Raw genomic sequence first — 25,086 nt, forward strand, 5'->3', positions numbered from 1 at the left:
TCCGTCATTCAAGGTCCCCACTGATCCACATGACCAGCCACCCTCCTCCCAGCTCCCCAACCTCTTTCCCGATGCAGGCATCATATTTGAAGAATCACATTCTTAAAGGGGGGAAATGTTTATTTTTAGTGAGCACAAATTCTCAAGTGTAGACCAAGACTAAATTTCCTTCCTCCACCTGATGGCTTAGGCCGATGGACTTAGAGCCATGGTTTAGGCCTAGACCAGGGGCGTTCTCAATGGCTAGATGGTCACTTGTACTGAGGGGATAGAGGGGGCACAAGAGGGGCAGCACAGACACTCAACATCTTGTCGATATCCACTTGCGTCGTCTTATCCACCTCAGCCTTGAGGCTGCCACTCACCCTCAGACTAGACAGACCCCCAGGCTCCTCTCCAACCTCCTCTACCAGAGGAGGAAGATTATGGGTCAGTGGCACTAAAGGATTAGGGCAGGGTAAAGCGAGGCCTAAGCCCAGCTCACCTGCCACGGGCAGCAAGGTCTGCAGCTGCAGCTGTTCCACGCCCGGCTCCTCGGGAACCAGTGCTAACTCGGCCTCGGGCTCTACCTCCGGCTCCCTGTCCCCATCCTCTGCCTGATTCAGCTCTGGATTGCAGTAGTTGATGTATTGGTACAGTGGCCGCAGGCGCTGGGCTTTTCCTGCAAGAACCCAAGGCAGAGCAAAGGCTGGAACACCAGGCTGTGCCATGTCAGCCTCGGAAGACAAAGAAAACAAGAGAAGAGCCCAGGGACTGCCACTCACGCTCCAACCCCAAGGTCTCGGTGGCAGGTGCGGATGCGCTGGCCACAGCTGGCGGCACAGGAGCCCCGCCACTCTTGCGTTTCTTGGCTTTTTTGTGCTGTTTCGAGGACAGTGAGGATTCACTGTGGCTGCCTTCTGGCTCCTCCTTCTTCTGCAGCACCACCAGTGGCAGCTCAGCTTCTGCCCTAGGATGGACATGGGTGCTTGGCCCTGGGAGGGCTGGGGTACCCAAACCTGGGACAAGAGGCCTGAAAGAGGCAGGCTTCAGTCTTTGGTTCCTATATCTTGAGCCTAGGGCTTACCCCTGCCTGTCCACTAGAGCTAGTTAGCTGTCCATTTCTTAGTCAGTGAAGTTCCAAGCCAGAGGCTCGGCATTTATGGTAGCTCAGTCTCCTTGCAAGATCTAGAAGTCCCAAATCCATGCCAACCCCTCAGCCCCCAAGTTTTAGGGTTCTAGAGTTGGGAGTGAGGGGTATTGGTCAAAGACAAGAATCTCTGCCTTGAAGGAATGGGGATTTAGGAATCTCCAGGCATAAGACCCACTTTTCCAGCCCTTCCCTCCGAAAGCCCTCTCACTTTCTCTTGGGCCCATGAGCTGTTCTCACGATGGATGATGTAGGCTTGGGTCCTCTCTCCTCTTCTGCTTCCACCCCTGCACTGAGCCCTTCCTCTCCCACCTTTATTCCTTCCTCCTGGAGCTCTGGCTCTAAGCTGTGCCCCACGGGACACTTGTCTTCTCCTGGGCTCCTGCAGGTCTCATGTGCCGGCACCAGACACTCCTCTGTTCCTGGACACTAGAAGATACACCTAGGTCATTGGGAGCCGATGGCCAGGCAAAGTATTGTGGGGATCAGTTATTCAAAACCCAAAGCTGCTGCAATTGGAGTGCATCTCCCTTGGTTCAGGGGGGAAGGGGGTGTCTCCTAACTACATATTGGCCACAAAATATGAAGGTAACCAGCTTAGACCTCTCTACTTGCAGGGCTTGGCCTGGCAGTTAGAGGGTTGGGTCACCTAGAGTCCCACCTCTCCTGCCCTACCCCTTCTTCTCCTGAGCTTTGAAATGCCCAAGTCACCTCAAGGCTCTCTGCAACCTGGGCTAACCCTACTGCTGCCCCATTCTGGGTTTCTGGCTGCCTCTTGGCCCTTTCTGAGGCCATGGGCTATGAGGAATCAGTGCATCCCTCGACAGTTGCTCGGAGAAGACCGCAGGCCCAGGGCGGGGCTGGACTGGTACTCAGTGCTGGTAGGGGAGACAGGTTGAGAGGTAAGGCTCCTGTTGAGACCCGAGACTTAGAATCGCTCCTCATCTGGAACTACAAACCCCAGAAGGCTTTTCGCCTTAGTCATTTGACCCCTGACCTCAGGAAGCCATTTGTTGCCAAGCAACAGCAACTCCTACCGGCTTGCAACAGTTGGCGGTAAAACTGCTCCAGTGAGAGCCCACGCTGGGGCTTGGCGGGGGAGGGGCGGCGAACCCCTCAGGGCAGTGGGCTAGTCGCGGGGCGGTGGTACCGTCTGAGCCTAGAGACGGGCGGTCGTCGAGGGGTGGGGCTCGGTGATGGGGGCTACCGCAGGGATGCAGGGCTCGGGTGGAGGGTGGAAGCACCCGAAAGGGATTAGAGGGGAAAGTTGCGCAGCGCAACAGGCCCTGGTGCACTGTTGCAGGGCTGCGGTAGGATCATGTGTGAGGGCCCGTCCCGCATCTCTGGACCCATCCCCCCAGACCCCACTCTCTGCCCGGATTACTACCGGCGGCCGGCCTCGGGTGAGTTGCGGGGTGCCTCGGCGGGGCGAGTACCCCGCCCCACCCCTGAGCACGGCTTTCCACCGCGTCTTGCTCCTCAGCCCAAGGACGCCTGGAAGGAAACGCGTTGAAGCTGGACCTGCTGACTTCGGGTCGGGACCTGGACTCCAGTCCTCCTCGTGGCCCTCGCATCAGGCCTGAAGCCCGAGAGATCCTAGAGCGTGGCCAGCGAGGCGTGGGGGACGTGCTGCTGCAACTGGGGTGTATCTCCCTCGGTTCGGGGGTCTCTCCTAAGAGTAAGTCCTTGCAGACGGGGTATAGAGGCATTCGTAGGTCAAAAGCAGAGATTAAAATAGGGTGTTTCTTAATTGCCTTGAGCCCATGCAGTTAATGTTCTTTTCTGGGTCTTAGTTTCTCTAGCATAAAAGAAGGACAAAATACAATACATCCTGGCAGGATCAGAGTCTATCCTTCCGCAGAAAGCCCCAGCTTCAAGCTTTCACACCTTAATGGAACATTGTTTACTTAGTTCCTACTTTGTGCCAACCCCTATAGTTGTTAGGAAAACGGGGTTAAAAAGTATGGGAGTCATCCCAGGTCCCAGGGTGGGGTAGTATCCAAGGGAGGCTTCCCCTTCTCTGAGGAGAAGAGAAAGGGGTAATGGGGGGGGGGAGGGATTTGGCACGGGCAGGACTGGGAGGAGAGGGGCTACAATTGGGATGTGTGAATTTAAAAACAATTGAAAAAAAAAAAAAAAGTTCGCCGGGCGTGGTGGCGCATGCCTTTAATCCCAGCACTCGGGAGGCAGAGGCAGGTGGATTTCTGAGTTCGAGGCCAGCCTGGTCTACAAAGTGAGTGCCAGGACAGCCAGGGCTACACAGAGAAACCCTGTCTCGAAAAACCAAAAAAAAAAAAAAAAAAAAAAAACAAAAAAACAATTGGCAGGGGGAGTATGGGAGTCACCAGTGAACAAGACAGGCATGTGTATAATATACACGGTGATTAATGGTATGCTAAATCATAAAATGTAGAAGATAACCAGGAGGGTGACTGTGGAAGGGAATAAGCTGGTAACGGTGCTGTGGGTATGATGTCTAACTTCCATGAAGAGGCCTTGGTTGTATTTAAAAATGTTTGTGTGTGTAAACCCAGGGCCTCTCTTCTACCAGACATCTCCCAGATTGTCTGAGAGGTCTTTCTGCCAAGGGTAGAGTGTGAATCTATATGCTCTCTAGTCCGAGTTGCATGGCCATTTGGTAGGGCTGTCCCTATCAACATTCCTCCCTGCACCCCTCCAGGGAAGGACCCAAAAGACCATGAGAAGGAAAACTTGAGGCGGATCAAAGAGATTCAGAGGCGCTTCCAAGACCAGGAACGCCGCCGGGAACAGGGTCAGCCTAAGCCACTGAAGGCACTGTGGCGCTCACCCAAGTATGACAATGTGGAGTCGCGAGTCAAGGCCAGGATGAAGGTATCTGTCCCGGGGAGGCAGACCTATCCATCTTGGCCAAGACAATTATATCTGATCTAACTTACAGGGCGTGAGTGAGTGCGTGTGTGCGTGCGTGCGTGCGTGTGTTGGGGGGGGAGGTGGTGATCACAAAAGACTAAGACATCTGGGTGGACCTTCTCTGGGGAGCTGATGGCATCAGGTCAAGGATTAGGCTAGAGGAAGAGAACATTCCACAGAGATGAAACCCCACAGGTAGATTCTGGGATCAGAGGGAGTAGTGGCAATGGGCATAGTGGGCATAATTCAGTTTGTAAGGGGGAGAAGCAGAGGTTTGAACAGAAAGCCAGCAGGGCACATATCTGGAAGAACTACCTAAGTGACTTAGTAAGGAGATATTGGAGATGGACTCATGCGACACACGCACACTAGGTACTCATATAATATACCCACAGCCTTCCTGCTAATTCATTCTTGGTTCCCCTATCTGTGTCTCTGTTTCACACAGCCCAGGCTGACCTCAAACTCTTTGACTTTCTAACTCTCCTTTGTCCACCTCCCGAGCACTGGGATTAAAAGTGTTCGCTACCACACTAGTTTCTCTTTTTCTTTTAATTCATTCATGACTTCTTTGAGATTAAAAAATATATATATTACATGTCTGGGTGGCTACATGTTTGTCTGTGCACCACAGAGTCCAGAAGAGGGGATGGGTCTCCTGGGACTGGAGTTACAGAGAGCTGTGAACTGCCCTGTGCTATTGCTGTCTCCCACTCCCACCCACAACCATACCCCCCACCCCACCATCTCCACTGCTACTTTGTTTCTAGACAGGGTCTCCCTGTGTAGCCTAGAATAGCTTCAAACCCAGGCTGTAGCCCAGGCTGGCCTTGAACTGGCCTAATTCTCCTGCCTTAGCCTACTGGGTTTGGACCACCACTCTCAGCTCATTTCTTTGAGTTTATAGCTTGCTCTTTAGCCCCAGGCTCTCCTTGGGTTCTCTCCATCACCTATCCTGGCCCCAAACCCTTACTCTTTCTCCCTCAGCCTCCTGAGTCCTGAGACTGCAGGCATGCACCGCTATTTCTTACAACATCTTTTTTTCCTGAGGACAGGGGCAGGCAGCAGCACCTAGGTTTTGGAGGTAGTTACTATTTCTCTATCCAGGGACCCTGAAAGAGACTCAGGATTGAGAGAACGGACAAGGTCACATGGGACTGTAATTAGGCTGGAGCATCTGTGGCAGTGCCAGGGGGTAGGACTGTGTCCAGGAAGCAGATGGATACACAGCTCTGGGTCTCACTGGTGAGCCCAAAATGTTATTGACGATCAAATCGAGGACAGTACGTCTAAGGGAGCGGCCCTTGGTCTTGGGGGCTTGGAGGCAGCCCTCCGTAATGTCCGGGTGCTAGCTAGGAGGGAAGGGTGGCGGTAAAACGAGGCTGAAGGAAGTAATAGGTTTTCTTTTTTTTTTAAGGCTGTGAGAGACAGGAGGGGACCCACAGAGATGATCATAGAAAAGTTCTTAGAGGAAGGAGGGACCGAAAGGGGGATGGCCTTGTGGGTTAGGGCCCTGACTTCAACCTCCCTGATTCTTCTGCCCAATCCGTACCCTACCTTTCAGGAGCTTGGCCCCACCTCTGTGACAGAACCTACCCACTTTCTGCGGGCACACTCCCGCTGTGGCCCTGGGCTCCCACCATCCCGTGCCTCCAGTCCTCAGCTCGCCCTTCCAGGTCCCCGAGCTAAGGTGAGAGAGCAGGTCTGTGGGGACTTGACGGCCATCTGCCAGGAGTCCTGCGGGTAGAGTCGGTACAGAGGTGAAATGTAGTGCCACGGGGTCTCCACTGTGCTTGCCATGTCTCTGCAGGGACCCGGCCTAGGCGTGGATTTCATTAGTCACAACGCCCTAGCTGCCAAGAGAGCCCCCCGGCGCCACTCCCGCTCCCTGCAGGTCCTTGCACAGGTTCAGGAACAGCAGCGCCAAGCCCAGGAGCGCTACAACGCCACGCAGAAAGGCCATGTGCCCCATTAGTGAGTAGGTCCCGTGCGCTGTCAAGTGCGGTGAGAGACCCCTGTGGAGGCTGAGAACCAGTGTGTCTTGGTGTCATCAGCCCCGGGCCTTTCCTTCACAGCTTGTTGGAACGCAGGGACCTGTGGCGGAAGGAAGCGGAAGCTCGCCAGCGTAGCCAGCCAGACCCGTCCATGCCCCCCGGCCACACACTCATGCCTGAGAATCAGCGGCTGGAGACCCTGAACAATCTGCTACAGAGTGAGTTCTTGGGCAAGGGTGGCGGAAAGGGAGCCCATGAGAGAACCATGCATCCCTACCCAACACTCACTGGTTCCATGCCCCTTTGTAGGCCAGAGTCAGCTGCTCCGTGAGCTAATATTGTTACCTGCTGGGGCAGACTCGCTGAGAGCCCAGGGTCACCGTGCTGAACTGGACCGGAAGTTGGTGCAAATAGAAGAGGCTATCAAGATCTTTTCCCGACCCAAAGTCTTTGTGAAGATGGATACCTAGTCCTTCCCTGCTTGGTACCCACCAAGAGTAACAGGGAGATAGATACGTGTGCAGATCACCACGTGGCTGCCAAGGGCAGACTCAAGCCCTGTCATAGCTCAAAGACAGGAGTGTTGGGGTGGGCAGAATCTAAAGCACTTCTTAGTCACCAGGGGCTGCAGAAGGGCCACCAGCCTCCCAACTTCTCTGTCAAAATTAAACCTTTTGTACATAGTGGCAGTGTTCCATAGGAGTTGTCTTAGAAATGCTAAGCCCAGTGGGCCTCCTGCTGCATCACCTGCCGTAGGATGCCCTCCTGCCTATGTCCAGGGAAGAAGGCAGACCTACAGGATCAGAAGAGATCGGGGCTGGGACACAGAAGGACCACATCTACATTTGTAGAAAACCTTTAATGTTCACCAGACTGAGAGGGCTCTGTGAGCAAGCTAATCTTCCCTCCCCAGCTGGAAAGTCCATGCCATGTTCCAGCAGCCTAAAGTGACAAGGGCTGCATCTTTGCCTGTCAGAGGCTGAATCCGCTAACATCGCCTCGCATGCCATTCCCCCAGCCAGAATTGGCTTGCTCCCTGCTATCCAAGGAGGGCAAAGAGCTGCCAGCACCAGGAAGTAGGCAGCCAGGTTGCAGGTCCCAGCACAGGGGCCCCTGAGACAGCCCATTAGAACAAGGAGGGTGGCGATTCTCAATGACCAGGTCACTGCTGTCATCGTCACTGTCAGGATCAGTAGGCCCAGGCCCTACAGAGGAAGGCCCTGTCAGACGCCCAGATGCCCCCCGTACCACATTATTACGCTGGTTGGCAGGCTTGACAGTGACGATGAGGTTGTGGCTGTTGGCGACCATCATGTCCGTCACTTGGTCCAAGGTCTTCCCGGCCACCTCAATGCCGTTGACCTCAAGGATCTCATCACTGACCGCCAGCAGCCCTGTACTCTCGGCCAGGCCCCCACGTACCAGGCGGGAGATGAAGATACCTGGAACCCGCTCCAGGCCCTGGGGAGCCACGCGAACACTCATGCCATCTCGAATGTAGAAGCCCAGGGGACGGTCTGAACCATGTTTGTGCAGCCTCACTCGTCGGTGGGTCTCAGGTAGTAGGTCCACATCTATAACTGAAGACACCTGGCGGAAATCTTGGGGCAAGCTGATTAACAAGGGTGGCCTGGTGCGCAGAGGTGCCACTGGTCGTAGCAGGAGCCCTTTCTTGCGCCTCTGTAGAGAGTTGGAGGCAAAAGCCAGGCCACTCGAGTCACCTTCTGCTGCAGGAGAGGGGGGGGAGGTACTAAGATTAGAGACTCTTCTCCCAATTGGACCTGTGATAGGGACAATGTCAACTGTTTTCCTGCTACTTGGAGGTCAGACCAAGGGCAGAGGCTACAGAATGTAAAGCCTAGGGGCCCTGGGTATGATCTACCCTAATATACCTGCCCTATCACCCTACCCCAAGAAAGCTGCCCACTGTACCCCATCCTCACCCCGTTTCTGAACCAAGAGGCGCAGAGGTGGGGGCCCGCTGGCCAGGGCCCGGTGCAAACTGTCATCGTTGGTGAGGGGGAGCAAGTCACCGTGAGCATCCGTATAGCCAAGCAGGACGTCCAGGCCAGGGATCTGGTGTACCACACACAGCAATCGCGAGAACTCCTGAAAGCCTCTCACCGAAGTGCGGGGTAGTGCAAAGCGTCGGAACTCGGCGTCAAACTGGAGGCGGGAGGGAAAGGGAACGGAGTGTCAGGACATCCCAAGCCCCTTTCTCACCACAGCACTGAGGCTGTCAGGAGAGGGAAAGGCTGCTGGAACAGCTGCAGCCTTAGGCTTAAACCTCAGCTCCAGTACAAGGGACACTGTCCAAGGTCTTTCTTGCTCTCCACATACCCAGGCCACAGAGGGACTCTGGAAGTCCGTAGTGGGAGGGAGGATGCGATGAGGTGAGGTAGACAGAAAAGCAGAATAGGACGGAGGATGGAGGACAGAAAGAGGTGATGGAGAGCCAAGGAGCTAATAGGGAGAGAAAGGGAATTAGGAGCGCCTAGCGCAGTGGCCAGAGCCGAGACCAGAGAAGCCCTTACTTTGCTCTTCACCTCGACGATGCTATCGGGACTGCGCGCCGGAGTCCTCTGCGGCCTGGCCATTGCGGGGCCTGGCGGGCGGGGGACAGTGCCCCACAGCAGCCCGCCGAGGCGCAGGTGCACAGCCCGGCCCGCTGGCCCGAGCCGCCCCGCCCCTGGCGGTAGCACTCGCCCCGCCCTCCCACCCAAGTCATGACGTCAAGGGGGACGCGACACCGAGAAACGTGGAGTCTACGTTTCCTAGGAAACGGAGACGGAGGCAGAGAGGGCTTCCTCTGTTCTTACGTCATTACGCTATGGTTCGAGCGTCCCAAAAAGGACTCGACCAATCCGAAGGCAGAATGAGGGAACTAACATTTATTAAGTTGTCCGTGCTGTCATTTCCATTTGGCCTTACAGGGCCGCGCATTTTGTAAAGGAAACTAAGTCAACATTTTAGGAAAACTCTGGAGGTCTTACACAGAGCCAAAGTGGCTTCAGGCCCCATTCTCTGCTGCAGCCTCCTAACCTGGATCGCTCTCATCCAAGCTAGTCCTTGCCTTTTCCTTTCCGGCTCTAGAGTTGTACTGAGGAACAGCTCACGGGCTCAGAGATATGCCCCGGTAAGAATAAACTGTCATCAGCCAGCAGCTAGGTCAGTCATCAGGACCGGGGAAGAGCTTGCGCAGGCGCAGAGCCGCGAAGGGGCGGGGTCTCAAACTTAGGACCCGCCCGGCGGTCACGTGCTTCCTCTCCCGCTAGAGGCGGAGCGGCGGTGCTCGCGGGAAGACCCATTCGTGGGGGTCGCCCAGGGTGCCGCCCTGCTAATGTCGGATTCAGGGTTGCTGGCCCTACAGCCCTGGATTCGAGAGCTGATCCTGGGTTCAGAAACACTGTCAAGTCCACGAACCGGGCAGCTGCTCAAGGTAAGCAGGTCGCTCAGATCCCAGAGACCCGGGTGGAGACGGCGGGAGTGAATTGACACTAGCCACTACTGTTGTGTTAGGTACTCCAGGACTCCGAGACTCCGGGCCCATCTTCCGCCCCTGACACACCTGACACCGGGGCCGTGTTACTTGTGTCAGACGGAACCCACAGTGTCCGATGCGTGGTGACGCGCAACGCCATCGACACCTCAGACTGGTAAGAGAAGTGCTACTTGTCTGCGGAAGGTGGGAGCCCAGCTGGCTAGTGCGACATTGAACCTGAGGTGGGCGGGTGCTGGAGAAGTGGGGAAAGCTCATTTCCCAGGCGTATGGGGGTTTGTGCCTGTGCTCTGGGCAGTGAGGGCTGTGCTCGCCGCAGGGAGGAGAAGGAGCTCGGATTCCGCGGGACCGAGGGCCGTCTCCTGCTACTGCAGGCCTGCGGGCTCCGCATTCAGGTGGCTCAGGACCATGCGGTGAGTGGTAAGGCTCACTTGGGCGGGTTGGTTACTGTACCTAGCTCTTTGTCACCACTCCTGAGACACCACTCCCCAACTCCTCCAGCCTGCGGAGTTCTACCTCCAGGTGGATCGCTTTAACCTGCTGCCCACGGAGCAGCCCCGGGTACAGGTGACTGGTTGGTAAGTGGTCCCTCCAAGGGAAGGGGATGTAGCTCAGTGGCAGACTACAGGCTTCGCATGGCTGAAGTCCTGAGGGCTTCAGTCTAAATCTCTCCATATTCCTCTCCCCAAAACAAAACAGTTAAATGAAGCTTCCACCCTCTGCCTCTTCACGCGCACTTGGCATAGATCTTCAGGTGAGAGGGATGGGCGTCAATAACCCTGATCACCTACCACCCTCCTCTTTCTCCCAGCAATCAGGATTCAGATGTGCAGAGAAAGCTCAATGAGTGTCTTGAGTAAGTTTGGGGTTGGGCCCTGAGGCTGTGCGCGGTATGGTCACGGGTGGCAGAGCTGGGTAGATTGGCATCAGAGCTGTCCCTGAGAAGTCTTCACTGTTTCTCTAGGGACCACCTCTCAGAGTCTGCTTCATCCAGTGCAGGTACTGGTAGGGGTTTCCCCGGTAACCCTACCTAACTCCCTCTGTGGTTGTCTCGGCACCTGTTTCCTCAGTAAGTCACTGAAATCTCTCACTTACCCTTCCTTCTTGTCGCAACTTCAATCCTTCGGCTAAAATGCTGGCCCCAGGCCTAACCCTGTCCCAGCTTCTGGATGAGGTGAAGAAGGACCAGGATCATCGGGGAGCCCTAGTGTGTCTAGCTAAGAGCTGCCTGGTGCTAAAAGGTCCTTGTACAACCACCCCCCTCACTGACTGGACCACCTCTGCCTCCCAGGCCGTGGTCAGTGCTGGGCTTTTTCTGGGAGGTTTCAGAGGGAGGGTTAGGCGACTGCCATGCTGAGCTCTCTCGCGTCCCGCAGGGAAAAGCTATGTTCACTGTGTCTGGCTCATTGCTGCACATCCCTGAGGGTGAGGAGCAGGTTCTGAGTTCTACAGGCTCCAGTCAGAAGGCACAGGGTAAGAACTGAATGGGGACGGGGGGGGGGGGGGCCTCAAAGCCTACCACAGTACTGATGATTCTCTCCAGAATGCCAGGGACCCACCTTTTTTTTGGTGTTTTTTTTTTTTTTTGAGACAGGGTTTCTCTGTGTAGCCCTGGCTGTCTTGGAACTCACTCTGTAGACCAGGCTGGCCTCAAACTCAGAAATCCACCAGCCTCTGCCTCTCAAGTGCTGGGATTAAAGGTGTGCGCCACCACTGCCCAGCATCCAGGGACTCATCTTTGTCCTTCGCCCAGTTCCTTTGGCTCAGGCTATGAGCACTCAGTACTCTGGGCCAGATTACTCGACTGTGGAGAGGCTGTGAAATGCTGTATAACACTCACAGGCACTCAGCTGTCCTGAGCAGAGAGGTCTGTGCTCACACCCCGTTTCCTTTCCCCCAGGAACCCCCGCTTCACCCAGCCACATGCCCCTGGAGGAAAGTGGTGGCAGCGTTAGCCTTCTGTCAGCCTTGGCTACATCGGACCCTGGGCAGATGGACAACTCCCACTCTCCACCAGCTGTTGGCTCAACCTCCCCAAGAGCTCAGGCCCCCAATTCCCCACCCTGCAGTTCTACACCCAGCTCCCTACTCTTGAACTGCAGCCCCAGTCTTTCACCCATTCGCCCTGCCCCTAGATCACACCAGGCCTGTGAGACCAGAGCTCAGGCTCCTAAGCTGGAGTTCCGGGAGTTCCGGTGGTCCATCAAGAAACGGCAGCTTCTTCCAAGAACCAGCGCCCAGGAGCTCTGCTCCGTGTGGGTGAGGACTGTAACTGGAAGGGAAACTGGGCACAGTGTGGAGAGGGGCTAAGAGTAGACTTGGATGGTATTAGCGGTCTTTACTGGACTCTCTGAGATACTTCACCCCTTCCAGGAACCCCCAAAGAGGCATCGTGATACTTCTGCATTCCAGTATAAATACGAGACACCCTCTGCCTCCCTCCACACCCAGGTCCAAACTGCCAGGTGAGTGTTTGGGGTGGCTTTGCCCGTGTTGGTCACCAGTCTTGGGTAACCCTGACCTCTGGGTGTGGTTTCCTTACAGGCTTTCTCCTCAGCTTGTAGCTTGGGCCTTGAATATAGTGATGGAGTCAGAGTCTGAGTCAACCCAGGTATGAAGAGTCACGGGGACATATCAGAGGACACATGGGCTGACGGACAGACAGTATTCCACGCTCTGTTTCATTCAAGTTTTTTAATAAAATAATTTCATGCGGCAGGAGGAGAGAGGTTCAGGGGTTGGGGCCGCCGCCTCTTTGGTCTGTGGCTGGGGAGGGAGGGCTCCGCTCAGGGCTGGAGGGTTCTGTGGGGTACGGAGAAAGAGGCTTGGATCCAAGGCCAGAGCCTGTGAAGGGAGATGGAGAGAGACAATGCTAGGCTTGTACTGAGCAGTCGTATCAGCTTCCCAGCTGGCCCGTGCCCACTCTCACCTAAGCTTGGGGATGGGGGTGCCTCGAGCTTCGGCCTACGCTTGAGGACAGGGGAGCGCTGCAGCCGGAGGGGCCGTTCTAAAAAGGATACAGAAAAAACTCACTAGCTGTCCCCCAACCTTTCTGGTCCACCTTGAGTGCACGCAAAACCATGCACACGCTACGCCCATAGATTGTCCAGCAAGTGTCCTCCCACCCTAGCTGAGGTGGGCCTTCAGGAGGTGGTGCTGTCCGAGGACCAAGACTGATTGAGCCCACCTCCCCCTTTCTCCTGCACTCAAGCACAGACAGAGGGGTCTCCCTCACCCGCGGGGGCCTGGAGCTGGTCCTCATGCACAGACACTGCTCGCCGGCCTGCCGAAAGAGGCCTCGGCCTCAGCTGGCCATCTAGAGGAGGCCCAGATGTCAGAGGATGTTCCCATACTCTGCCCACACCCAGCCTTCGCCTCCCACCTTCGGCCTTCCCAGATGAGTCGGGTTCCTAGCCTAGAAGTGGGGTGCCTACCTACCTTCATTCCTAGGGCCCAAGCAGGGGTCCTCTGGGAGACTCAGGATGTCTGGGGCGGGGCTGGTTCTTCGGGGACTTGGGCTGGGACATGGGGAGGGGGGCCCTGGACCATCCTGTTGGCCCCAACCACGGCCTCTGAGCTCTGCATTCAGCTGTTGTCCCAGTGTCTTCCAGGTGGCAGACTCAGGCCCCTGGCCTCCTGGCCCAGGTCTGCATGAGGGATCTGGGTAGAGAAGAGTGTCAGCTAACACCCAAGCCTGTCTGTGGAATGGTTCTGAGCGGCAGTCTGATACCCAGTGGCCCCCCACTCACCAGCAGACACAGAGTGGGTCCGGGACTTGATTGAGATGGGAGGGGTCTCTGTGGAACTGTCCATAATGTCACCTGCAAGGAAGGATTAGAGGCTTAGGTGTCAGACCTTAGTGGTGGAGGGAGGGAGCCTTAGGGGTTATCTGAGGCCACCTTGTCCCCCAGCATACATCTCCTTGTCCCAGGTGGGGTCCTACTCACCATCAGAGCCTGCCTTCTTGATCTCGCCATCTTTACTCTGTAGGAAACACATGAGTCAGACAGCAGCCCTGCCACCCTGACCCTGGCCTCGTCTCTGTCCAATGTTGTTAAAACCCAGCTACAGAATGCATAGCATAGGCTGGCTAGAGCATGGTAAAGCCAGTTTCCACCCTCTGACCTTACAGTCTGGGATAGACAAATAGCTAACACGCAAAAATGTTCATGTTGGTCATGACAAGTAGATTTTGTTTGTTTGCTTTTGAGATAGTCTTGCTGTAGACAGCTCAGGCTAGTCTTACTTGCAATCCTCCTGCCCCAGCTTTCTGAATGCTGAGATTACCGCCACATCCAGCAGATAATAATGTGGTTTCTTAGTTCTATGACGTGCCACACTTTAACATCACTACATTCAGGCCAGGTCTCACTGCATACGTTCTTCCTGAAAAGCTATTTAAATGGATGGCATACAGAGGTGTAGTTCCTAATAAAGACTGTGATTGTAGTAATGTTATCCGGGTGACCATGGAAGGGTGTCAGGGAAGGCTGGAAAGGAGCCTGTATAATCTAGTACATGACCCGACAGTCAGAGAATAAAAACCAATGGTCAAGTGAGGCTTCAAAGAAAAACAGGTCTAAGGTGGCCAGTACCAAGGTCCTGTGAGATCTCACAGCAGGATTAGGAATCTGGATAAAGGGGCTGGAGAGATGGCTCAGCAGCTAAGAGCACTGACTACTCTTCGAGAGGACCTGAGTTCAACTCCCAGCAACCATCTGTAATGGGATCCAATGCTAGTTTCTGGTGTGTCTGAAGACAGAAGGCAGTGACAGTGTACTCACATAAATATTAAAAAAAAAAAAAAAAAAAACAACAAAAAACAAAACAAAAGGCATCTGGATAAGGAAGTTCCTGGAGGACTTTCAGGTATAGGTAAAACAAGGTCAAATTTCTGTTAATTTCTTCTTCAGAGAAAGGAGTTCCCTATACCCTAGAAGATCTGAACCAGGTCAGAAGCAAGAAGGAAGAAAGTTCTCCTTCTTGCCTCTTGAGGGATGAGAACATGTAACTGATAATTAGATCTATTCCCACCATGTGTTTCTCCCTTCTTGGTCACATATGTCACCCACAGATTACCACATGCCACCTGCCCCCGCAGTTCACCCCCCACCCCCAACTCACTTGCTTCCTCTTGCTCTCCGCACCCCCACTGCCCCTGCTCACGCCGATTCTCTGTAGCATCACTTGTACCCGCTGCTCAAAAGATGGAGCTAGTTCTGTGTCTCCCCGTTCCAGAGGCCGCCTCTGAGGACAGAGATGCCTAAGTGGTGAGAGAGCCCACCCACCGCTCTGTTCCTGAAGAGCCTCAGCCCCGGCCCCTGGCCTTACCTTATCAGGTCTGGTACCCACGGCTGCTTCCTCCTCAGCAGGTAGCAGTATCATGGAGTAGGCCTTGCTTTCCCTCGTGTACCGAGGCCGATTTCTGCGAGCAGGGTCAGGGCTGCTGGTGCCGCCTTCCGCCCCTCCAGGTTCTTCACCACGGCCTGGACGGGCCGGTGGTCGCAGCAGATCCCCAAGTGTGGATTTTCTGGCCCGAGCTGCTGCTCCAGGGCTAGTCTCCAGGTCAGGTCGCGGACCCCTTGTTGAACGAGGTTTCTTAAAGGCAAAGAGGGTACCCAGCTTCTTTCGAAGTGTGCGGGGGACAGGAGTGGCACCACCCTCGGTGGCTGGATCCTCCTCTGGGGCCCAGCTGTAGGAATAACCATCAGTGAGTGAAGAAACTCAGGGATGTTCCACCCTCCTCCGCCCCCAGTCAACCGACCCTCACTCACAAGTGATCCTGCTGGATCAGCCTTTTGGAGAAGAACTCCTCCACACCCTCATCCACGCGAGCAGTGAGCCCATTTCCTTCTTGAAGCAGGGCTGGGGGCACCTGGGAGACATTGGGAGGTTAGGAGTCAGGACTGACAACTGTGACTCTTCTCCCTAAACATCCTCTCCTTCCCAGTGGCCTGGCCTGAGTACATCCCGGAGCTGGAGACTTGTCTGTACCACTCTGGCTTTCATTCTTCATTGCTGTCACAGCACACCCGCCCAGTCCAGAAGCTGCTATACCCTGAACCACCTGGCTGTCACTAAGCAAACACCTATGGGTCGCACATTGCAATATGCCGTCCCTTCTACTCCCAACAGTTCCCTGCAGTACCCTAACCTTCCACCTCCACACCACACCACCCGGCCTCTCATCCCGGCTCAGTGGCGCCGCTGCTGCGTCAGACCCTCAGGGGGCCTCAGGCCAGCTCCTCCTCTCCTTCTGCCAGTGCCCACTACCCTTGCCAGTACCCAACCCACACATACATCCACCCGCTGGTACACAGCAGACGCAGGAGTGTCCCGCGGTCCAGCTGCCCAGTGTTTTTCAGCAACCTTAGGAGAGGGAGGGCAAGGCGGACACCCGCTCTCGCACGTTCACCCATAGAGCAGACCACTACAAGGAGGGGGTCCACCATCTAGTAGCTCCTCACAGGAAAGTCACACACCATGGCCCGTTATTGCCATGGCCTGAGGATGAGGGTGGCCAGAAAGATGATAGGGCGCGATCCGGTGGCCTTGGGCCTCCACAACCCATCTTCCAGTCTTCTGTCTCAAGTGAAGAGTGAATGGTCCACCCATGACCCTCAAGAGGGGCGAGGGGGAAGGGAAGCACTTACCTGGGGGCCCCCCGGCGGCGGGCGGTGGTGGTGCTGGCGACGTGGTCTCGGTCGGGCTCGGGTTGGGTGGCGTAGGGGTTGCCCGGCGGGTGGCAGGTCCATGCGAGGCAGAGGGCCGGCGGGGGGCCCCGGGGCGGCGGGGCTTGGAGAGCCGCGTGCAGACGGCCCAGCCTGCGGCTCTGCATCTTCCCCCGGAGCTGCCAGCTCGGGGTCCCGTTCCGCTTCCTCAGCAGCACCTGAGGCAAAAGCACCAGAAGAGCACAGAGCGTCGAACCCGGGGAGGTGGCGGAGGCGCTAGGGAGGGTGGCGGGGACCCGCCCAGGGCGCGGGGAGGGGCCCGGCTACGCCGCCCGCCCCTCCCCCAGTCGCCGCTGTCCGTGGTGCTGAGCGCGGCCCCGAGTGCGCGCGACTTTGTGCCGCCGCCAAGCATGCGCGTCCTGGGGTTAGGGAAAGGGGAGGAGGAGGTAGGGAAGGAGGTATCTTAGTGTTATTCTGTTCTGGTCCCACAGGGTTCTGAGAACAGCTGACTCCGGCTTTCTCCCTGGCTTGGCTCGGGGAAGGGCTAGGGTACACCCGGGACAGGGCTGAATGAGTGTCCAGATTTAACAGAGCTTCAGTCCACTTGGATTAAACTCTCTTACTCCAGGGCCTGACTTACCATGAAGGGAGGAGACCAGGCCTGACTTACCATGAAGGGAGGAGACCAGGTGAAAACAGTTACTAGGCTCAAGCCATTTCCATGAAGAACTATTATCCTGGTGGGATGGGTACAGCCTCAGTCTAGGGTTAGGATGGGGTATGACCCAGACCTGCTTCTCACCTTCTACATTTCAGAGCAAGAAGGAGAAAGCCAGCCGGGGTTCTAGGCTTGGAATTCTGAAGACACTCACCTTTTCTTTCTCCTCTTCCTTCTCCGTGGGAAAGAAAAGCTCTTCCAATCCCCCAGTCTCAAGGGGGCTGAGCTCATTTCCACCCAGTGGTGGTACAGCAGGGGTCATGGTCACTGGTGCCTGCTGAGTTAGACTCTCCACCTGTAATACCAAGCCACCCAAAGATAGGCAGAACTAAGTAGCTAGCTTGTGACCCCAGAAGTCATTTCAGGGTTGCCCGTGAGTGTTAAACAAGTTACTCATGAAATGTGTTCAAAGCTTCCCCCTCACCAGTCGATCTCGGGCTGCATGAAGACCTGCAAGAGCCTGAGCCACAATGCTCTCTGCTAGGGTCCCAGTGATTGACAGGCGCATGTCCCTGAAGGCAAGAGACAGTGAGGATTAGTGTGCTGTCTCTGTCCAGCATTGCCCAGCCCAGTTGGGCTTGCTCACCTCAGCCTAGAGAAGGCATCTTGCAGCAGATGTTCCGGAAGCAGCTCTGGGAGGCCCCCGGAGCCCACCAGAACTCCCTCTAGCTGCTTCCTCCAGTCAGGTGTCTGCAACATCTGTGGGCAGAGGCTCCTTGCGGTATCCAGGGTGGTCTGAGTGAAGTCCTGGGCAAAGGTTACAAAACGTTAGCAGTATGGCTAGAACCCAGCCCCTTTGGCTTTGAAGGTGTGAGTTCCCATTAAACCACTGCTGACTAAGGGCCTATCCCAGACAAGCCTGTGGAATGAGGGTCAAGCCTGCATGTGGAGGTGCGGCTGGGGCAGGACTAGTACCTTACCTGGATGTCCTGGCGGCAGATCTCTCCCACCTGACCCAGGAGGCTCTCTAGCTTCTGCTGCAGCTGCCAGTGGTGGCTTGGGGACCTCCCAGCCTCATAGAGAATGGGAAGGATCTGGGGGGGGGGGACCAAGGAACAAAAGGACTTGCAAGCTGGCACATGATTGGGAGCAGAAAGGTCCTCAGAGCAGGAAAGAGGGTGCTCACACTGAGAGAGAGGTTGGCATTCTGGATGGCGTCCTCAGCCTGGTGCACGGCAACCTCACCCTGGGGCCCAGCCCCACAGCCCAGCAGCTCCACGTGCTCCTGTACTGACTGGCATAGCTCGTTCACCTCCTGGGGGGGGGGGGCAGGAGGGAGTCATGGATTAGTCCTCCCTTTGTCTCTCATCAGTCTCCCCGATTCTGCCTGTCTCCCTTCCAGGGTTTTCCTACAGGAAGACAAACTGTGAGGGAAACCCTATCTGATCACTTGATTATTTTCTCCAGGCCGAGAACAGGAAGGAAAGAAGCTTGGGTCACTCTGATTTCAAAGCTGTCACCTTAACCATCCATACAGAGAATAGTTGAGTGTGTGTGTATATGGTAGCGCACGCCTTTAATCCCAGCACTTGGGAGGCAGAGGCAGGCGGATTTCTGAGTTCGAGGCCAGCCTGGTCTACGGAGTGAGTTCCAAGACAGTCAGGGCTACAGAGAGTACACAGAGAAACCCTGTCTCAAAAAATAAATAAATAAATAAATAAATAAAATAAAATCAAGGCTTGGGCTGGGCAATGGTGGCACATGCCTTTAATCCTAGCACTTGGGAGGCAGAAGCAAGCAGATCTCTGCGAGTTTAAGGATATCCCAGGCTACACAGAGAAACCCTGTCTCAAGAAACCAAAACCAAACAAAAGAATTGAGGCTTGGGAATGCAGAGGTCAGAATAATACAAAAAGATGGGTTAATGAAAGGAAATTAAAGCCAGAGATAGGACTGCTGGAGTTAGCCACACAGTCAGTGAAGAGAGGTTAGTCCTTAAATGGGAAGTCGAATAAAGAGGCTACAGCAAGGACAGCCTATTTAAACCCTTAAAGCAGCCAAATGTTACACAGGAAGCTGTTTCAAGAAAAGGAAATTGTTTGAGACATAGAACTCAGCACTGTGGCCCAGAAAAGTCAGACTCTGACTCAGGTGCTCAGGTATTCAAGATTAGGGCAAGGGGCACTAACCTGCTCTGAGTGGTCTGAAATCAGACCCAAGGGCTGAAGGCAGGGCTTGAGGTCCGAAGTAGAGTCTGCCTGGTTGTTCCTCCAGAGACAGGCTTGGATCTGCAGTCAAAGAGATGGTGAGAAACGCCAGGGGGTGGAGTCACCACATACAAAAGGGCAGAGAGAAGCAAGGACCCCCACCTGATGGACCGCTCGAGTTGTCAGTTCTGGCCGGCTGCGATGAGCCTGGGTTACATCGTTCAGTGGCAGCGGCATGGACTTGAGGCTGTGGTTCTGTTCCAGGGCTTGCGCCACATCCAGCAGGCCCAGAGCAGATGTGTTGTTCCGGTCCCAGATCACAGACCTGGGCCCCACCAGGCTTCAGCAGGGGCAGAACCCAGCCCAACCCTCTGGCCTTATCCAATCACCTGTCTCATCAGCATGTATACCTTAAACCCATACACCCATCTTGCCCTCTCCTGCCGGTCCCAGCCCTTATCGTGATTATGCCCACCGTAGCCTGGTGTTGACGCGTAGAGCCTTGGCTAGCATCTTGGCGCCAGCATCCCCTATGGCATTGCCACTGATATCCAGCGCTGTCAGTTTAGAATTGATGCCCAAAGCCCGGATCAGGACGCTGGCACCCTGCTTCAACCGCGACTCAGCCACGGATAGCGACTGCAAAGGCTGGGGTTAAAAGGAAGGCACTGATGGATACATGGGCTCAGGTTCAGCAAAGAGGGTTTGAAGGAATATACATAAGAAGCATTACAAGATGTTAATTGCTTGAGGACCCCCTGCAGGGCTCTGTGAACTCACACAGTCTTCATCCTGCATTAGCTGGGCTATCCGATGCAGAACATCGTCCAGGGTCTCCCTGTGGAAAGGGGCTGCTATTAGGGAACTAAATGGGTGATGAAGTCCTTCCTGAGAGGTACAGGGATAGGCTTGGGACTCACTTGCACCGAACGTTGAAGTTCCTTCCAAGGGCCACGTGTTTCAGAGACCGGCTCCTCCCGATGGCAAGCACCAGCGTCACCATGTCGGAGCCAAAGCCTAGGGGTAACCAGAGTGACGCACAAATCACTCCTACCAGGTCAGGGTCCCCACCCTGGGGATCTGGTACAAATGATAGGAGCATGGATGGATGGGTTCCCTGGTGGCCTCACCATTATCCGACAGATCCAAGGAGCTCAAGGCACCCGCGTCACAAACTAAGTCTTGTATCACCTGGGCACCCACAGAGCGGAGCTGGAGGTGGAGGTAGGGTACACTCAGGATTATGCCTTGGTAGGGAAGGCCTCCCAGCCTCACTCTCAATAATGTGGACATGCTCTCAGCTCACAACCAGGACTGGGTACCTACCTCACACGCGCTGAGGTCTAGGTGCAGATCATGGATCTGAGTGTTGAGTGCAAGACCTTCTAGAAGGGCCCTGAGAGAGGGTAACACACAGGTGACAAGATCTGGGAACACGGGACTCAGCGCGAATGAACAAGTGCCAGGCAGGTTGGGGTTACAAAAGATTATGGGTGTCATAGAGGGGTGAGGCAGTGGAGGTCAAGAGACACTGCTCAAGGTTGTGACTGCACGTGAGGACTGACCTGAGTGCTTCAGGTGGCAGCTTGCAGCCCGCCAGGCCCAGGTGCCGTAGCATCCTGGCACCGCCAAGGAAGCGTTGCAGCACGGCTGGTGCCGCTTGAGACTTCCTGTGGTGAGGGGTGGAGAGCAGAAGAAGTGGGATTTAAGCTCAGGGGAGCTGATCCCCTCAAGTCATGTCCTTCCGAGCCTGCCTGGTGCCCCTTACATGCGAGAGAAGATATTCCTTGAAGCTTCCAGATGGGTGAGGCTGGAGCAGCAGCCACCAGATAAGGCTGTAAAGAGCTGAGAGGAAGGTGGTATTAGTGATAACCTTCCAGAAGCCCTGGCTTTCTCTGCCACGCTCCACTCTCCTTCCTACCCTGCTCAGGCACAGCCAAGCCCTACCACGCATCCCCCATGACCACACTCTCACCGTGCCTAGCGCGGCGTCAGTGCCTGCAAGATTCAAATACGCCAAGACGTTAGGACGACTCAGGAAAATATACAGGCCCTATGGAGGGAAAGAGGGAGGCAGGGGTTGCCTAAGGATCTGGCATCCCACTGACTCGGCTGTCCCAGTTTCTGACTTTAAAAACTGCTACTCACCCCATTATCCTGTGAGGGTCCCAGTGCCCCAGGGTTCCCAGAAAGATCCAGGTGGGTCAGGGTAGAGTCAAAGGTGGCATTCGTTGCCAGTGCCCTGCCTAGAGCTCTCATTCCTGGTGGTGGGTGGAAGGAGCGGCTGAGTATCAAGACACACTCACCTCACCTCGCCCCCTCCCAACCCTCCTCAGTCCCACCCACCTCGAGGTGTCAACCCTGTCTGTGCTAGGCTGAGTCTCCTCAAGGCTCCTGGACAATGCTCTAGGTGTCTGCTGAGTGCAGCCATACCTGTGGATAGAGCAGCTCTGTGAACCTCACCTCTTCTGGCTCGGCTGCCTTGGGTCTCCCAGATTCTGCCATACCTCTGTCATCCAGCAAGTTCCCAGACAGGCTGAGCTCCCGAAGTCCAGAATTAAAATGTCCTGCCAGGGCCTGGGCTAGTCGCCTAACGAAGTCTCTGAGGACCAAGACCCCAAGTGAGACTGACTCCCAGTCTCTCCACAGACCACAGGTTCCCAAGCCCAGCTCAGGCCTCTCACCCTCGCAGACCACAAGTCTCCAGCACCAGCTCCTCCAAATAGGAAGATTGACTCGTCATGTGCAGAATCTGTTCTGAGACCTCCAGGCTCTGAGAGCAAGAGGGTCGTGACTCATCAGGTTGAACTTTGACCCTTACACCCTTGGCACTCCCTTTTGTGTGTACCCTCTCACCAGCTTCATGTCCTCGCAGGAGAGGCGCCGGAACCACAGGTTATAAGATAAGGCAGCTACACTCAAGGCCAGGTCTCTATCGCGGGGAAGAGAAAACGCAGTGCTCAGGGCCTTCCAAACACAGGGCTCAGTCAGCATCCCCTCTACATACAGACCAGGAATTTGGGTGCTGGAGTTCTCTCCTCCCAATCCTGGCTGGCCTCATACCGGCTGCCAAAGTGGCTGAAATCTCCAAGGCAGAAGTGACGGCAGCCCTGGTGATGGTAGATAGTGTCCACATCCTAGACGTGAAGAAAATAAGTCCCAGCTAGCTTGGGGCCACAAAGGGTAGAGGGGCTTAGCACACACAAGGGGCGTCAAACACCCCCAGAGCTCCCCCAAAAGGGCCCTACCCTCACCCACTGAATCTCCTCTCGGAATGGGAAGCCATTGTAATCGCACAGAGCTTCGTATGTTTCCAAGAAGCCACCTAGAGAGGTGTTAGGGGAGTGATGGAGAGACAGACAGACACTAAGTCAGAGACAGGGGAAGGTCAGCCCCATAGTAGATGGCGGCAGTGATAAAAGTGGCCCTGTTCGGGCTGGTGAGATGGCTCAGTGGGTAAGAGCACCCGACTGCTCTTCCGAAGGTCCAGAGTTCAAATCCCAGCAACCACATGATGGCTCACAACCATCCGTAACGAGATCTGGCGCCCTCTTCTGGAGTGTCTGAAGACAGCTACAGTGTACTTACATATAATAAATAAATAAATAAATAAATAAATAAATAAAAGTGGCCCTGTTCACTTTGGGGAGCTCCCCAATACCAAGAGACTAGGATTGCATGGAGGCAAACTGGAAGGTTTATGCGGCTCTGACTTGGCCCTCACCGCACGGACTGCTGGGTATGGTGGACTCTAAGGGATGGCTTCTCTCCAGACGAGCCAGCAGAGACGAGGGTGTGGGCTTCCGGAATAGCTTCCTAGGCAGGGGATAAGGAGAAGAGGCAAAAGGGACTTCTAGCTCCTTGAAGGATGAAAAGCTTTCACTGAGGCCCTACCCCACCCCTTGGATTTTCTAGGCCTCACCCAAGGGTTGAGCGAGGGAAGACCTTTTTGATGGCAGCAGCTATGTGCTGAGCCAGCTGTTCAAGGGCAGCCACACAGGGAAACTCCAGGACCAGTTCAGGCAGGGACTCCAGCTCAAAGGTGACCTGGGGAAGGAGGAGTCTTTTGGATCCCTGCGTGGTGGAAGCGCTGTCCATTCAGAATGATGTGTGTAAGAATAAATGATCAAGCAGAGTGTAGGTTCAAGTTGGGGTCCAGCTTTCTTACCCGAGGGGGTGTTTCCTGTAGTGCCATGGCCTGGACCTCCAGGTAGCTGAATGTGCAGTCCACCTGGAAAGCACCCGAGTCATTCCGACTGACTGTTGCTACTCTCTTGAGCCTAGTTCGTTCGCCTTTCTTTCTTTCTTTCTTTCTTTCTTTCTTTCTTTCTTTCTTTCTTTCTTTCTTTCCTTCCTTCCTTTCTTTTTCTTTCCTGAGACAGGGTTTCTCTGTGTAGACCCGGCTGTCCGGTGCCAGGACTAAAGACGTGCACCACCACCTCCTAGCTTGTTCTTAAAATTTAAAAATTGTACTATTGGGTGTTTGCTGGCATGTTTGTCTCTGTACCACTCTTGTGTGCCTGGTTCCCAAAGATGCCAGAAGACGGTGGTGGGTGCCTTGGCACTAGAGTTCCAACCACTTGTGAGCCCACCTGGTGGTGGAAGAATTGAACCCAGGTCCTCTCTCCACAGCCCATGATTTTGTGGCATCCTGAGCTAGACCTGCCCAGACTTCCCTTCTGTCCGTTGTTGGAAAGTAAAAGCCATTATGGGCAAAGAAGACAGCTGCGCAAAGGCAGTCCCTTGATGAAGGGGAAGGGGTGTTGGCCCGGCCTGGGACTCACCCTCAGGGGAAGGCAGGTGTGCAGCAAATATGCCCTCCATCGAAGCAGTGCCTGGGGGGAGACAAAAGACTAATAATACTCTAGGGAAATCAAGTTTCTTTGTGCCGGGTCTGGTCACGGTCCTGAGCTTCACTCTGGCTACCGTACCAAGATATGGCTTTGCTCGGCACCCTCCTGGGGAAGCCAGGTTTTCAACAGCAGCTCCGCCTCCTTGGGCCACAGGAACCTGGTGATCTCGCCTGTGGAAAGACAATCTACTGGGTGACTTTGGTTCCTCTATTAGGGCTACCCTGTGCCCAAGGTCTGTGCTAGACTGAGTGCCCTATTCATGTGTGGTATTCATGTGTGGATCAGCTAGGAAGAAATAAAGCGGAATTTTAGGCACTGGCCCTCCCTCCAGAACAAAAACCCCTGGTCAAGTTCCCTAAGGCGCTGAGAGGTCTGGTTTGGAGTCAGGCTCTTCACGGCCAGGTGGGCTCCCAGGGCTTACCTCGCAGTTCACAGGATATGTCGTCTGGGGTCTGTGCCATAGGGCCGAGACGGCCCAATGAGCTCTGGCGGGAAAAAGCAGCCGGCAGGAGCGTACACAGGAAGCCAGGGGCCCAGGCAGCAGTGCAGCCACCTGCTCCTCCTGCAGCGGAAGGTACGCGCTTCTTCCTGCCAGGCCGCCCCCGGCCCGGCCCCTCCCCGCCCCGGCTTCGTTGGCTGAGTTCGCCCTGGGTGGGAGGTTGTGGGAGGATGGTCGAATCTTGACTGTTGCTGTCGCTCAGGGACTTTTCCTTCCGGGTACTCGGGTACTCATGGGTGTGGTGTGTAGGGGAGAGAGGGTCTTGCCTTTTCACGCCTTGCCTGGTGCCCTACTTCTACCCTGCCCCGTAGTCCCGGGCGCAAACACCAGGGGACGCCACCTTCCAGGAGATGCCAAAGGCCTAACTAACTTGATCTATCCCAAGACACAGGTTGGGTAGGTTGGAGTAACTCAAAGCAAGCCAGAGCAGGTGTCCTGTCTCTGTGCAGTAAAAATTACCCACCACCCAAGGTTCTGCCCTGCTCAGATACGAATTTGAGTCTGGCAACCTACTTGTAATCCCAGCACTGTAAAAACAGGCAGGAAGAAAAGAGGCTGGGTTGCACTTTTTTTTTTTCCCTCCCAGAGACAGGGTTTCTTTGCGTAGCCTGGGCTGTCCTGGAATTCACTTTGTATAGACCAGGCTGGCCTCGAACTCAGAAATCCACCTGCCTCTGCCTCCCG

At 55.2% G+C, this 25,086-nt stretch overlaps 5 protein-coding genes across 18 annotated transcripts; 2 read left to right on the top strand and 3 right to left on the bottom strand.

The window, feature by feature from the left end:
• CUNH16orf86 (chromosome unknown C16orf86 homolog) lies at positions 1–2,067 on the bottom strand. Of its 4 annotated transcripts, none has more exons than XM_085843626.1 (4): positions 1,841–2,067; positions 1,341–1,558; positions 765–1,012; positions 1–688 (listed from the first exon to the last, which is right to left on the bottom strand). In XM_085843626.1, the coding sequence occupies exons 1-4, from the start codon at positions 1,922–1,924 to the stop codon at positions 252–254; spliced, it is 987 nt and encodes a 328-aa protein (XP_085699752.1). In that variant the 5' UTR covers positions 1,925–2,067; the 3' UTR covers positions 1–251. The 4 variants fall into 4 exon arrangements, with proteins under 4 accessions (XP_085699752.1, XP_085699753.1, XP_021025782.1 ...); XM_085843627.1 differs by having other exon boundaries at positions 2–661; XM_021170123.2 differs by having other exon boundaries at positions 5–688; positions 765–949.
• An 87-nt stretch (positions 2,068–2,154) lies between these two features.
• On the top strand, positions 2,155–6,701 carry Enkd1 (enkurin domain containing 1). 2 transcript variants are annotated; one of them, XM_021170122.3, is made up of 8 exons: positions 2,155–2,199; positions 2,433–2,532; positions 2,613–2,807; positions 3,810–3,982; positions 5,586–5,711; positions 5,832–5,995; positions 6,097–6,233; positions 6,325–6,701. In XM_021170122.3, exons 2-8 carry the CDS (start codon positions 2,448–2,450, stop codon positions 6,483–6,485), a joined length of 1,041 nt encoding a protein of 346 aa, XP_021025781.1. In that variant the 5' UTR covers positions 2,155–2,199; positions 2,433–2,447; the 3' UTR covers positions 6,486–6,701. The 2 variants fall into 2 exon arrangements, with proteins under 2 accessions (XP_021025781.1, XP_085699749.1); XM_085843623.1 differs by having other exon boundaries at positions 2,159–2,185.
• Positions 6,702–6,855: 154 nt separating this feature from the next.
• Positions 6,856–9,239, bottom strand: Pard6a (par-6 family cell polarity regulator alpha). Of its 9 annotated transcripts, none has more exons than XM_029480862.2 (3): positions 9,089–9,239; positions 7,959–8,181; positions 6,856–7,695 (listed from the first exon to the last, which is right to left on the bottom strand). In XM_029480862.2, the coding sequence occupies exons 2-3, from the start codon at positions 8,055–8,057 to the stop codon at positions 6,988–6,990; spliced, it is 807 nt and encodes a 268-aa protein (XP_029336722.2). In that variant the 5' UTR covers positions 8,058–8,181; positions 9,089–9,239; the 3' UTR covers positions 6,856–6,987. The 9 variants fall into 9 exon arrangements, with proteins under 9 accessions (XP_029336722.2, XP_029336721.1, XP_085699750.1 ...); XM_029480861.2 differs by having other exon boundaries at positions 8,049–8,181; positions 9,089–9,209; XM_085843624.1 differs by having other exon boundaries at positions 6,856–7,739; positions 9,058–9,209.
• A 47-nt stretch (positions 9,240–9,286) lies between these two features.
• On the top strand, positions 9,287–12,232 carry Acd (ACD shelterin complex subunit and telomerase recruitment factor). The gene is made up of 11 exons (XM_021169656.3): positions 9,287–9,454; positions 9,535–9,671; positions 9,834–9,927; positions 10,016–10,092; positions 10,326–10,370; positions 10,479–10,513; positions 10,660–10,811; positions 10,891–10,987; positions 11,415–11,773; positions 11,888–11,979; positions 12,059–12,232. Exons 1-11 carry the CDS (start codon positions 9,356–9,358, stop codon positions 12,129–12,131), a joined length of 1,260 nt encoding a protein of 419 aa, XP_021025315.1. The 5' UTR covers positions 9,287–9,355; the 3' UTR covers positions 12,132–12,232.
• Positions 12,200–24,445, bottom strand: Carmil2 (capping protein regulator and myosin 1 linker 2). 2 transcript variants are annotated; one of them, XM_021169655.3, is made up of 39 exons: positions 24,325–24,379; positions 23,982–24,073; positions 23,835–23,885; positions 23,219–23,281; positions 22,973–23,097; positions 22,775–22,866; positions 22,305–22,375; positions 22,114–22,187; positions 21,907–21,982; positions 21,735–21,823; positions 21,558–21,652; positions 21,397–21,483; positions 21,199–21,311; positions 20,988–21,103; positions 20,819–20,935; positions 20,616–20,720; positions 20,377–20,446; positions 20,181–20,262; positions 19,971–20,067; positions 19,831–19,888; positions 19,526–19,698; positions 19,213–19,375; positions 19,033–19,131; positions 18,030–18,158; positions 17,824–17,937; positions 17,490–17,650; positions 17,328–17,415; positions 17,058–17,198; positions 16,856–16,922; positions 16,168–16,403; positions 15,289–15,389; positions 14,846–15,206; positions 14,639–14,761; positions 13,462–13,498; positions 13,264–13,335; positions 12,953–13,174; positions 12,750–12,830; positions 12,444–12,521; positions 12,200–12,358 (listed from the first exon to the last, which is right to left on the bottom strand). In XM_021169655.3, exons 1-39 carry the CDS (start codon positions 24,362–24,364, stop codon positions 12,246–12,248), a joined length of 4,272 nt encoding a protein of 1,423 aa, XP_021025314.2. In that variant the 5' UTR covers positions 24,365–24,379; the 3' UTR covers positions 12,200–12,245. The 2 variants fall into 2 exon arrangements, with proteins under 2 accessions (XP_021025314.2, XP_021025313.2); XM_021169654.3 differs by lacking the exon at positions 12,750–12,830 and having other exon boundaries at positions 20,819–20,895; positions 21,026–21,103; positions 24,325–24,445.
• Between the last annotated feature and the right edge of the window lie 641 nt (positions 24,446–25,086).

This window comes from Mus caroli, unplaced genomic scaffold (assembly GCF_978045245.1).
Source record: "Mus caroli unplaced genomic scaffold, Mus_caroli_1 scaffold_10, whole genome shotgun sequence".
NCBI classification, from domain to species: Eukaryota; Metazoa; Chordata; class Mammalia; order Rodentia; family Muridae; genus Mus; species Mus caroli.

What these genes read in the sequence shown, in the direction of transcription:
- CUNH16orf86 (XM_085843626.1), bottom strand. Translation starts at nt 1,924, where the DNA reads ATGGCCTCAGAAAGGGCCAAGAGGCAGCCAGAAACCCAGAATGGGGCA. An exon ending in GCTCATGGGCCCAAGAGAAA is followed by an intron (nt 1,013 to 1,340) that starts GTGAGAGGGCTT and finishes TGCCTCTTTCAG; the next exon opens with GCCTCTTGTCCCAGGTTTGG. An exon ending in CGAGACCTTGGGGTTGGAGC is followed by an intron (nt 689 to 764) that starts GTGAGTGGCAGT and finishes CTGGTGTTCCAG; the next exon opens with CCTTTGCTCTGCCTTGGGTT.
- Enkd1 (XM_021170122.3), top strand. Translation starts at nt 2,448, where the DNA reads ATGTGTGAGGGCCCGTCCCGCATCTCTGGACCCATCCCCCCAGACCCC. An exon ending in CTACCGGCGGCCGGCCTCGG is followed by an intron (nt 2,533 to 2,612) that starts GTGAGTTGCGGG and finishes CTTGCTCCTCAG; the next exon opens with CCCAAGGACGCCTGGAAGGA. An exon ending in CCTGAACAATCTGCTACAGA is followed by an intron (nt 6,234 to 6,324) that starts GTGAGTTCTTGG and finishes GCCCCTTTGTAG; the next exon opens with GCCAGAGTCAGCTGCTCCGT.
- Pard6a (XM_021169658.2), bottom strand. Translation starts at nt 8,612, where the DNA reads ATGGCCAGGCCGCAGAGGACTCCGGCGCGCAGTCCCGATAGCATCGTC. An exon ending in TCGTCGAGGTGAAGAGCAAA is followed by an intron (nt 8,182 to 8,549) that starts GTAAGGGCTTCT and finishes TCCCGCCTCCAG; the next exon opens with TTTGACGCCGAGTTCCGACG. An exon ending in CCTCTTGGTTCAGAAACGGG is followed by an intron (nt 7,743 to 7,958) that starts GTGAGGATGGGG and finishes CCTCTCCTGCAG; the next exon opens with CAGAAGGTGACTCGAGTGGC.
- Acd (XM_021169656.3), top strand. Translation starts at nt 9,356, where the DNA reads ATGTCGGATTCAGGGTTGCTGGCCCTACAGCCCTGGATTCGAGAGCTG. An exon ending in CGGGTACAGGTGACTGGTTG is followed by an intron (nt 10,093 to 10,325) that starts GTAAGTGGTCCC and finishes TCTTTCTCCCAG; the next exon opens with CAATCAGGATTCAGATGTGC. An exon ending in ACCCAGGTCCAAACTGCCAG is followed by an intron (nt 11,980 to 12,058) that starts GTGAGTGTTTGG and finishes GTTTCCTTACAG; the next exon opens with GCTTTCTCCTCAGCTTGTAG.
- Carmil2 (XM_021169655.3), bottom strand. Translation starts at nt 24,364, where the DNA reads ATGGCACAGACCCCAGACGACATATCCTGTGAACTGCGAG. An exon ending in GAACTTGCTGGATGACAGAG is followed by an intron (nt 21,484 to 21,557) that starts GTATGGCAGAAT and finishes CTCTATCCACAG; the next exon opens with GTATGGCTGCACTCAGCAGA. An exon ending in CGCGTCAACACCAGGCTACG is followed by an intron (nt 19,376 to 19,525) that starts GTGGGCATAATC and finishes GGTGGGGCCCAG; the next exon opens with GTCTGTGATCTGGGACCGGA.